Consider the following 11960-nt stretch of genomic DNA (forward strand, 5'->3'; position numbering starts at 1 on the left):
AACTGGAACCAGAAAGGGGCAGTTCGACAATCAATAACCTCCAATATTCACCCAACAACCACCAGCCCAGCCCAGCCTCACCTGCCCACCAGCGCAGCTCAGCCCACCTGCCCTGCCCACCAACACAGCCCCACCTGCCCTGCCCCACCAACCCAGCACAGCCCCACCTGCCCTGCCCCACCAACCCAGCCCAGCCCCACCTGCCCTGCCCACCAAACCAGCCCAGCCCCACCTGCCCTGCCCCATCAGCCCAGCCCAGCGCCACCTGCCCTGCCCCATCAGCCCAGCCCAGCGCCACCTGCCCTGCCCAGCCCCACCTGCCCTGCCCAGCCCCACCTGCCCTGCCCCATCAGCCCAGCCCAGCCCCACCTGCCCTGCCCCATCAGCCCAGCCCAGCCCCACCTGCCCTGCCCCATCAGCCCAGCCCAGCGCCACCTGCCCTGCCCCATCAGCCCAGCCCAGCGCCACCTGCCCTGCCCTGCCCCATCAGCCCTGCCCAGCGCCACCTGCCCATCAGCCCAGGCCCACACTCACTAAAGGCGGCTACAATCCGCTGCCGCCCGCTCATTGGCAGCGCCCGACCGCCCCTCCCATTGGCTACTCTGCACGCTCACGCCATTGGCTGTCCGCGCCGTTAATCCACCGCCCATTGGCCACGGCGCAGGCTCATCACATTGGCTGCTCCCGCCGCCGCCGCTCCCATTGGCTGAGAGACCGCAGACCCCGCCTCCCGCCGTCGTCAGGGCAACAACCGAACGCCGAGTGGGGCCGAACCAACCCAGCGGCGAAGGGGATGCGAGGGTGAGAGGGACAGGGGGCGAGAGGAGGAGGAGGGGGGATGACGGGGGTGGGGATGAGGGAGGGGGTTGGGGGAGGGAGGTTGAGGGAGGGAGGGGGGATGAGGGAGGGGGGATGAGGGGGGGGTTGGGGGAAGCGGGAGGGGGAAGGGGTTGGGGGAAGCGGGATGAGGGAGGGGGTTGAGGGAGGGGGTTGAGGTAGGGGGAGATGAGGGAGGGGGAGGAAGGATGTGGGATGAGATGGGGGGATGAGATGGATGAGGGAGGGAGGGGATGAGTGAGGGAGGGGGGATGAGGGAGGGGGGATGAGGGATGAGATGGGGGGATGAGGGAGGGGATGAGTGAGGGAGGGAGGGGGATGGTGAGGAGGGAGGAAGGGGGGATGAGATGGGGGGGATGAGGAGAGAGGGAGGGGGGATGAGGAGGGAGGGGGTTTGTGGAGGGAGGGAGGTGGATGGGGAGGGTGGGAGGGAGATGAGGAGGGAAGGAGGTGGATGAGGAGGGAGCGGGATGAGGAGGGAGCAGGGGATGAGGGAGGGGGATGAGGGGGGAGGGAAGGAGGGGCATGAGGTGGGAGGAAGGGAGTGGGATGAGGAGGGTGGGGGGATGAGGAGGGTGGGGGGATGAGGAGGGAGGGGGATGAGGAGGGAACCAGGGAGGGGGATGAGGAGGGAGGGATGGGGGATGAGGAGGGAGGGGTGATGAGGAGGGAGAGGGGCATGAGGAGGGAGGGGTGATGAGGAGGGAGAGGGGCATGAGGAGGGGGAGGGGTATGGGGGATGAGGAGGGAGGGGGAGGGGGGATGGGGAGGGGGTTGAGGAGGGAGGGGGGACGGGGAGGGGGGATGAGGATGGAGGGAGGGGGGTTGAGGAGGGGCGGTGAGGAGGGAGGGGGTTGAGGGAGGGGGGTTAGGAGGGAGGGAGGGGTGATGAGGAGGGAGGGAGTGATGTGGTGTGAGGGAGGGAGATGAGGAGGGATGTGCGAGGGAGGGGGATGAGGAGGGAGGGAGGGAATGAGAAGGGAGGGGGGATGAGGCGGGTGGGAGGGGAACGAGGGCGGGAGGGGGAATGAGGAGGGGGATGAGGGGAGAGGTAGGGGGGATGAGGAGGGAGGGATGAGGAGGGAGGGAAGGGGGATGAGGAGGGAGGGAGGGTGGGTTGAGAAGGGAGGGACGGGGATGAGGAGGGAGGGAGGGGGGATGAGGAGGGGGTGAAGGGGGTATGAGGAGGGAGGGGGTATGAGGAGGGAGGGGGTTGAGAAAGGAGGGGGATGAGGAGGGAGGGAGTGATGAGGAGGGAGGGGGGATGAGGAGGGAAGGAGGGGGGATGAGGAGGGAGAGAGGTTGATGAGGAGGGAGGGAGGGGGAGCAGGAGGGAGAGGGGGATGAGGAGGGAGAGAGGGGGATGAGGAAGGAGGGGGAATGAGGGGGAGGGGGATGAGGAGGGAGGGAGGGGGAGTGAGGGGGGGGATCAGGAGGGATGAGGGAGGGAGGGGGATGAGGAGGGAGGGGGGATTAGGAGGGTGGGAGGATGAGGAGGGAGGGAGCGGGGATACATAGAACATAGAAAATACAGCACAGAACAGGCCCTTCGGCCCACGATGTTGTGCCGAACCTTTGTCCTAGATTAATCATAGATTATCATCGAATTTACAGTGCAGAAGGAGGCCATTCGGCCCTTTGAGTCTGCACCGGCTCTTGGAAAGAGCACCATACCCAAACTCAACACCTCCACCCAACACCAAGGGCAATTTGGACATTAAGGGCAATTTATCATTGGCCAATTCACCTAACCCGCACATCTTTGGACTGTGGGAGGAAACCGGAGCACCCGGAGGAAACCCACGCAGACACGGGGAGGACGTGCAGACTCCGCACAGACAATGACCCAAGCCGGAATCGAACTTGGGACCATGGAGCTGTGAAGCAATTGTGCTATCCACAATGCTACCGTGCTGCCCTTAAGAACAAATAAATCTACACTATATCATTTTACCGTCATCCATGTACCTATCCAATAGCTGCTTGAAGGTCCCTAATGTTTCCGACTCAACTACTTCCACAGGCAGTGCATTCCATGCCCCCACTACTCTCTGGGTAAAGAACCTACCTCTGATATCCCTCCTATATCTTCCACCTTTCACCTTAAATTTATGTCCCCTTGTAATGGTGTGTTCCACCCGGGGAAAAAGTCTCTGATTGTCTACTCTATCTATTCCCCTGATCATCTTATAAACCTCTATCAAGTCGCCCCTCATCCTTCTCCGCTCTAATGAGAAAAGGCCTAGCACCCTCAACCTTTCCTCGTAAGACCTACTCTCCATTCCAGGCAACATCCTGGTAAATCTTCTTTGCACCTTTTCCAGAGCTTCCACATCCTTCCTAAAATGAGGCGACCAGAACTGTACACAGTACTCCAAATGTGGCCTTACCAAAGTTTTGTACAGCTGCATCATCACCTCACGGCTCTTAAATTCAATCCCTCTGTTAATGAACGCGAGCACACCATAGGCCTTCTTCACAGCTCTATCCACTTGAGTGGCAACTTTCAAAGATGTATGAACATAGACCCCAAGATCTCTCTGCTCCTCCACATTGCCAAGAACTCTACCGTTAACCCTATATTCCGCATTCATATTTGTCCTTCCAAAATGGACAACCTCACACTTTTCAGGGTTAAACTCCATCTGCCACTTCTCAGCCCAGCTCTGCATCCTATCTATGTCTCTTTGCAGCCGACAACAGCCCTCCTTACTATCCACAACTCCACCAATCTTCGTATCGTCTGCAAATTTACTGACCCACCCTTCAACTCCCTCATCCAAGTCATTAATGAAAATCACAAACAGCAGAGGACCCAGAACTGATCCCTGCGGTACGCCACTGGTAACTGGGATCCAGGCTGAATATTTGCCATCCACCACCACTCTCTGACTTCTATCGGTTAGCCAGTTCGTTATCCAACTGGCCAAATTTCCCACTATCCCATGCCTCCTTACTTTCTGCATAAGCCTACCATGGGGAACTTTATCAAATGCCTTACTAAAATCCATGTACACTACACCTCCTCAAAGAATTCAATAAGATTTGTAAGGCAAGACCTACCCCTCACAAATCCGTGCTGACTATCCCTAATCAAGCAGTGTCTTTCCAGATGCTCAGAAATCCTATCCTTCAGTACCCTTTCCATTACTTTGCCTACCACCGAAGTCAGACTAACTGGCCTGTAATTCCCAGGGTTATCCCTAGTTCCTTTTTTGAACAGGGGCACGACATTCGCCACTCTCCAATCCCCTGGTACCACCCCTGTTGACAGTGAGGACGAAAAGATCATTGCCAACGGCTCTGCAATTTCATCTCTTGCTTCCCATAGAATCCTTGGATATATCCCGTCAGGCCCGGGGGACTTGTCTATCCTCAAGTTTTTCAAAATGCCCAACACATCTTCCTTCCTGACAAGTATTTCCTCGAGCTTACCAATCTGTTTCACACTGTCCTCTCCAACAATATCGCCCCTCTCATTTGTAAATACAGAAGAAAAATACTCATTCAAGACCTCTCCTATCTCTTCAGACTCAATACACAATCTCCCGCTACTGTCCTTGATCGGACCTACCCTCGCTCTAGTCATTCTCATATTTCTCACATATGTGTAAAAGGCCTTGGGGTTTTCCTTGATCCTACACGCCAAAGATTGTTCATGCCCTCTCTTAGGTCTCCTAATCCCTTTCTTCAGTTCCCTCCTGGCTATCTTGTATCCCTCCAATGCCCTGTCTGAACCTTGTTTCCTCAGCCTTACATAAGTCACCTTTTTCCTCTTAACGAGACATTCAACCTCTCTTGTCAACCATGGTTCCCTCACTCGACCATCTCTTCCCTGCCTGACAGGGACATACATATCAAGGACACGTAGCACCTGTTCCTTGAACAAGTTCCACATTTCACTTGTGTCCTTCCCTGCCAGCCTATGTTCCCAACTTATGCACTTCAATTCTTGTCTGACAACATCATATTTACCCTTCCCCCAATTGTAAACCTTGCCCTGTTGCACGTACCAATCCCTCTCCATTACTAAAGTGAAAGTCACAGAATTGTGGTCACTATCTCCAAAATGCTCCCCCACTAACAAATCTATCACTTGCCCTGGTTCATTACCCAGCACTAAATCCAATATTGCCCCTCCTCTGGTCGGACAATCTACATACTGTGTTAGAAAAGCTTCCTGGACACACTGCACAAACACCACCCCATCCAAACTATTTGATCTAAAGAGTTTCCACTCAATATTTGGGAAGTTAAAGTCGCCCATGACTACTACCCTATGACTTCTGCACCTTTCCAAAATCTGTTTCCCAATCTGTTCCTCCACATCTCTGTTCCTATTGGGGGGCCTATAGAAAACTCCTAACAAGGTGACTGCTCCTTTCCTATTTCTGACTTCAACCCATACTACCTCAATAGGGTGATACTCCTCGAACTGCCTTTCTGCAGCTGTTATACTATCTCTAATTAATAATGCCACCCCCCCACCTCTTTTACCACCCTCCCTAATCTTATTGAAACATCTATAACCAGGGACCTCCAACAACCATTTCTGCCCCTCTTCTATCCAAGTTTCCGTGATGGCCACCACATCGTAGTCCCAAGTACCGATCCATGCCTTAAGTTCACCCACCTTATTCCTGATGCTTCTTGCGTTGAAGTATACACACTTCAACCCATCTCCGTGCCTGCAAATACTCTCCTTTGTCAGTGTTCCCTTCCCCACTGCCTCATTACATGCTTTGACGTCCTGAATATCGGAGGGGGGAGGTAGGGGATGAGGAGGGAGGGAGGGCGGGTTGAGGAGGGAGGGGGGATGAGGGAGTGAAGGGGGATGAGGAGGGAGGGAGGGCAGGTTGAGGAGGGAGGGAGGGGAATGAGGAGAGAAGGAGGGGTGAGCAGTGAGGGGGATGAGATGGAGGTGGTGAGTTGGGGAAGGGTTTAGGGGAGGGAGAGGCGCTGGGGGGAGGGGGATGAGGAGGGAGCGAGGGGCTAGGGAGGAGGGAGGGAATAGGAGGGTGGGGGAGGGGGTCGGGGAGGGAAGGGAGCGAGGGTGAGGGCGAAAGAGGAGGGGGAGAAAGGAGGGAGAGAGGGAGTGAGGTGGGGAGAAGGGGAGGGAGAGAAAGGGTGCGGGTAGGGATAGCGGAAGGGGAGGGAGAGGGGCAGGGCGAGTGATAGAGAGGGGAGGGGGAGTGGGAGGAGGGAAAGGGGGAGGGAGTGGGGAGGGGACCAGGGAACAGAGGGGCGGGGGGAGGGGAGTGGGGGAAGGGAGAGTGACGGGCAGGTACATGGTGGGAAGAGAAAGGGCGGTGAGGGATAGAGTGGGGGAAGGATGGGGGAGGGATAGAGAGGGGAAGAGTGATAGAGAGGGCGAAGGATAGAGAGGGATGGGGAGGGATAGAGAGGGAGAGGGGGGAGGGGATAAAGAGGGGGAGGAGGGAGAAAGGGGGGGGTGGGAGAGAAAGGGGGAGGGAGAGAGGGGGGAGGGAGAGAGGGAGGAAAGCGGGAAGGAGGGAGAGAGTTGGAGGAGGGAGAGAGGGGTGAGGGAGAGAGGTGAGGATGGTGGGATAGAGGGGGAGGAGGTGAGAGGGGAGTGGTGAGAGAGGAGGCAGGGAGAGAGAGGGAGGAGGGAGGGAGCGACCGTGTGGTGGAGCTAGAAGGGGCATAGAGGCGGCAGTGGAGCATTCAGATGGTAACGGGGCATCGGTGGAGCTGGGTGGTGGGGGGGGGGGCGTCATGGCCTCGCCACAGAGAGGGGGAGGGCGTCAGGAACGGTCAGGGATAAACTTTGGGAAGTAGGGATCAGATGGGGGTGAACATGGTACCCCAGGGACCATTAAACATGATTGTGGTGGCACAGTGGTTAGCACTGTTGCTTCACAGCTCCAGGGTCCCAGGTTCAATTCCCGGCTTGGGTGACTATCTATGCGGAGTCTGCACGTTCTCCCCGTGTCTGCGTGGGTTTCCTCCGGGTGCTCCGGTTTCCTCCCACAGTCAAAAGATGTGCAGGTTAGGTGGATTGACCATGATCAATGTGCCCTTTAGCTTTCAGGGTTGGCAGGGTTTCAGGGAGAGGGTGGAAGCCTGGTTAGAATGCTCTTTCCGAGCGTTGGTGCCGACTCGATGCGCTGAAAAGAATACCCTCTCATCGTTGTGACCTCCATTGAACCACACCTGTTACTTGCACGACTTCTTTGAACAAACCTAATGCCAACTTTTCTTGTGGCATCAGGAATAAAGAACAAAGATCAAAGAAAAGTACAGCACAGGAACAGGCCCTTTGGCCCTCCAAGCCCGTGCCGACCATGCTGCCCGACTAAACTACAATCTTCTACACTTCCTGGGTCCGTATCCCTCTATTCCCATCCTGTTCTATGTTCTATGTTCTATTCATGTATTTGTCAAGATGCCCCTTAAATGTCACTATCGTCCCTGCTTCCACCACCTCCTCTGGCAGCGATTTCCAGGCACCCACTATCCTCTGTGTAAAAAACTTGCCTCGTACATCTACAGTAAACCTTGCCCCTCGCACCTTAAACCTATGCCCCCTAGTAATTGACCCCGCTACCCTGGGGAAAGCCTCTGACTATCCACTCTGTCTATGCCCCTCATAATTTTGTAGACCTCTATCAGGTCGCCCCTCAACCTCCGTCGTTCCAGTGAGAACAAACCAAGTTTATTTAACCGCTCCTCATAGCTAATGCCCTCCATACCAGGCAACATTCTGGTAAATCTCTTCTGCACCCTCTCTAAAGCCCACACATCCTGGTAGTGTGGCGACCAGAATTGAACACTATACTCCAAGTGTGGCCTAACTAAGGTTCTATACAGCTGCAACATGACTTGCCAATTCTTATACTCAATGTCCCGGCCAATGAAGGCAAGCATGCCGTATGCCTTCTTGACTACCTTCTCCACCTGTGTTGTCCCTTTCAGTGACCTGTGGACCTGAACACCAGATCTCTCTGACTTTCAATACTCTTGAGGGTTCTACCATTCACTGTATATTCCCTACCTGCATTAGACCTTCCAAAATGCATCACCTCACATTTGTCCGGATTAAACTCCATCTGCCATGTCTCCGCCCAAGTCTCCAAACAATCTAAATCCTGCTGTATCCTCTGACAGTCCTCATCGCTATCCGCAATTCCACCAACCTTTGTGTCGTCTGCAAACTTACTAATCAGACCAGTTACATTTTCCTCCAAATCATTTATATATACTACAAACAGCAAAGGTCCCAGCACTGATCCCTGCGGAACACCACTAGTCACAGCCCTCCAATTAGAAAAGCATCCTTCCATTGCTACTCTCTGCCTCCTATGACCTAGCCAGTTCTGTATCCATCTTGCCAGCTCACCCCTGATCCCGTGTGACTTCACCTTTTGTACCAGTCTACCATGGAGGACCTTGTCAAAGGCCTTACTGAAGTCCATATAGACAACATCCACTGCCCTACCTGCAACAATCAAATTTGTGACCTCTTCGAAAAACTCTATCAAGTTAGTGAGACACGACCTCCCCTTCACAAAACCATGCTGCCTCTCACTGATACGTCTATTTGCTTCCAAATGGGAGTAGATCCTGTCTCGAAGAATTCTCTCCAGTAATTTCCCGACCACTGACGTAAGGCTCACCGGCCTGTAGTTCCCTGGATTATCCTTGCTACCCTTCTTAAACAGAGGAACAACATTGGCTATTCTCCAGTCCTCCGGGACATCACCTGAAAACAGTGAGGGACAAGGTTAATAATATGCAGCACTTGGAGAGAAGTCACGTTCATTTGATCTGTTGTTTTGGACCAGATTCAAACCCAGGTTGAAGGACTGTACTCCACCTGTTGTGCCATAGTGTTCAATATTTTTATTGTAAGTACATTCATTGCAAAATGTTGTGTACAATTGAGTTCCATTGTCTGCCATTAGTGATTATCTTTTTATTTATTCTTTCTGGAAACAGTTTCTGCATTGCCGTAAAATAAATCTCTTGACATACTGTCGTCGCTTCGGTGAAGTGTGCACATGGAGAATCCCGAGACCGAACTCAAGTCACGCAACCCAGTGCCTGTGCAAATCACAGTGCTGAGGGCCAGGAACTTGGTATGAATCTTTTTTTCCCAGGCAATCAGCGCTTTTATAATTTGGACATTTTTAAGGGACTTTTACATCAATAGCTTAAACAAAAGGAGGCTGCATTTGCGAGTTGATCCCCCATGAAGAAAAAGAAAGACTGGCCTATATATTGCACCTTTTACCACCATTTAACACTGCACACAGTGCATATGCGGGCAGCACAGCGGTTAGCACTATGGCTTCACAGCGCCAGGGTCCCAGGTTCGATTCCCTGCTTGGTTCAGTGTCTGTGCGAAGTTTGCACGCTCTCCCGTGTCTTCGGGGGTTTCCTCCGGGCACTCCGGTTTTCTCCCACAAGTCCCGAAAGACGTGCTATTAGATGGATCATAGAATTTACAGTGCAGAAGGAGGCCATTCGGCCCATCGAGTCTGCACCGGCTCTTGGAAAGAGACCCAAGGTCCACACTTCCACCCTATCCCCATAACCCAGTAACCCCACCCAACATTAAGGGCAATTTTTGACACTAAGGGCAATTTAGCTTGGCCAATCCACCTAACCTGCCCATCTTTGGACTGTGGGAGGATACCGGAAAACCCGGAGGAAACCCACGCACACACGGGGAGAACGTGCAGACTCCGCACAGACAGTGACCCAAGCCGGAATTGAACCTGGGATCCTGGAGCTGTGAAGCAATTGTGCTAACCACAATGCTACCGTGCTGGTAATTTGGACATTCTGAATTCTCCCTCTGTGTACTCGAACAGGCGCCCGAATGTGGCGACCCGGGGCTTTTCACAGCAACTTTATTGCAGTGTTTATGTAAGCCCACCTGTGACAATAAAGATTATTATTATTACAGCCAATTAAGCACTGCTGTTGCTGTAATGTAGGAAACTCAGCAACCAATTTGCACAGAGCAGGCTCCCAAAAATATTCATGTGATAATAAGCAGATAATGCACCGTTGTGATCTTTGTGTGTAATAGTGCCAGGGAATTCATTGCTCAGAGGGCAGGTTGGACCTCAGTCTAATATTTCATGATGGCACCTCTGCCAGTTCAGCACTCCCTCAGTACTGCACCGGGGTGTCAGCCTCTTTTTCTTTGCGCACGTCTCCTGGGGTGGCAGACCTGAACCCGCTGACCTCTGACTCAAAAGTTGAGAATGCCCCCACCGCCACTGACACACATTTCACTTTGTTTAAAATGCTTCCTTACTTCAACAGCTGGATAGGGAACTCATTATCTTATGAGGAGAGGTTGAGTAGATTGGGCCTGTACTCATTGGAGTTTAGAAGAAGGAGAGGTGATCTTCTTGGGACATTTAAGATTCCTGGGGGGGAGTGGGAGGGGTGCTTGACAGGGTAGATGCTGAGAGGTTGTTTCCCCTGTGTGGGCAGGTCTAGGATCAGGGGGCACAATCTCAGAGTAAGGGATCGCCTATTTCAGACAGAGATGAGGAGGAATTTCTTCTCTCAGAGAGTGGTGAATCTGTGGAATTCTTTACCGCAGAGAGCTGTAGAGGCTGGGTCGTTAAGTATGTTCAAGACTGAGATAGATTTTTAATCAGTCAAGGGTGATGGGGATAAGGTGGGAAAGTGGAGTTGAGTGTCATCACATCAGTTCAGTAATGATCTCATTAAATGGCAGAGCAGACCCGATGGGCCAAATGGCCTACTTTCATAGATTCATAGAAGTTTACAGCACACAAGGAGGCTGTTATATTACCATGATTGGTAATATGTTGTATTCTTTGACTTCCTTCCAGAATGACCCGATGTAGTGTTGACGAAGAATATATCAATCAAAAGATTGAAACAAAACTATTTTATTATTACACTACTCATTAAATGAAGTTCGAACACTCTACTGAGCTACAGATAATAATTAAATGATATTAAATCTGTCTTGCAGTACTCAATAATTTACCTAATCACTAACTACACTACGATCAAACCTCATGCTATCTCGATCTACTCGAATCTTCTTCTTATGCTGTCACCATGCTTTCTCCTTATGCTACTGCCAGAATTCCCTCAGAGTCTGACTTAAATACTGTTATGGGTCAGGGTTTAGAGAATTCCAAAGTGTATCATGGAGTTCACCTGACCCACAACTTTTAATAGTTTGTGGTATGGGGAGCACACAGCCCACTCTACAGGTGTGGTACAACAGAAATGGACGAGTATTTTCTAAACAAAACAATGTTTATTCTCTGAACTCAAGTTAACCTTTGTAAAATAAACAGTGAATATCATAGCAACCATTAATTCAAATACACCCCCCAAAAAATACAACACTAAGTAATCTGTATGCTGTTCTTTTAACATCCAAAAGACTTACCAAACATTCAAACAGGAACACATTAGGTTTACATTCAATACTGAGACCTTTTACAATTCTGGGTTCACCAAATCATCCATAGATAGTCTTTGGATGGCAGACTTCAGATGCAGCACACTGAAAAATACAGACACACCCAAGCTTTTTCTCAAACTGAAACTAAAAAGCAGAAGTAGAGATTATGAGGGGCATGGATAGAGTGGATGGGCAGGCACTCTTTCCCATAGTGGAGGGGTCAGTCACCAGGGGCATAGGTTTAAGGTCCGTTGGGCAAAGTTTAGAGGGGATGTGCGAGGCAGGTTTTTTACGCAGAGGGTGGTGAGTGCCTGGAACGCATTGCCAGGGGAGATTGTGGAAGCAGATACATTAACGGCGTTCAAAAGGCATCTTGACAAACACATGGATAGGATGGTATAGAGGGATATGGCACAAGGCAGTGCTGAGGGTTTTGGCAAAGGTTGGTATCATGACCGGTACAGACTTGGAGGGCTGAAGGGCTTGTTCCTGTGCTGTGTTCTTTGTTCTTTGTACCTCTTCCCTTAAATCTGCATCCCTGGACATTGACCCCTCTACTAATGGCAAAGGTTCCTTCCTATTCACCCTATCTATGCACCTCTGTCCCCTGTCAATGCTCGCTACTCCAAGGAAAACAACCCCAGCCTATCCAGTCTCTCCTCATAGCTCAGATCCTCCAGCCCAGGCAGCATCC

The 11960-nt window shown here is 52.1% G+C and overlaps 1 protein-coding gene across 3 annotated transcripts in view; it reads left to right on the forward strand.

Annotated features, from left to right (window-relative positions):
• The first annotated feature begins 730 nt into the window (after positions 1-730).
• cfap70 (cilia and flagella associated protein 70) overlaps positions 731-11960 on the forward strand; it is a 136935-nt gene continuing 125705 nt past the window's right edge. For 2 of the 3 annotated variants that reach the window (XM_072481772.1, XM_072481774.1), the window contains exons 1-2: positions 731-801; positions 8797-8936. In XM_072481772.1, the coding sequence (XP_072337873.1) occupies positions 8859-8936 (78 nt within the window). In that variant the 5' untranslated portion in view covers positions 731-801; positions 8797-8858. Of the gene's footprint in view, positions 802-7075; positions 7182-8796; positions 8937-11960 lie in introns of those variants that run through there. The other variant, XM_072481773.1, reaches the window with a different exon arrangement.

This window comes from Scyliorhinus torazame, chromosome 17 (genome assembly GCF_047496885.1).
Source record: "Scyliorhinus torazame isolate Kashiwa2021f chromosome 17, sScyTor2.1, whole genome shotgun sequence".
Taxonomy (NCBI): domain Eukaryota; kingdom Metazoa; phylum Chordata; class Chondrichthyes; order Carcharhiniformes; family Scyliorhinidae; genus Scyliorhinus; species Scyliorhinus torazame.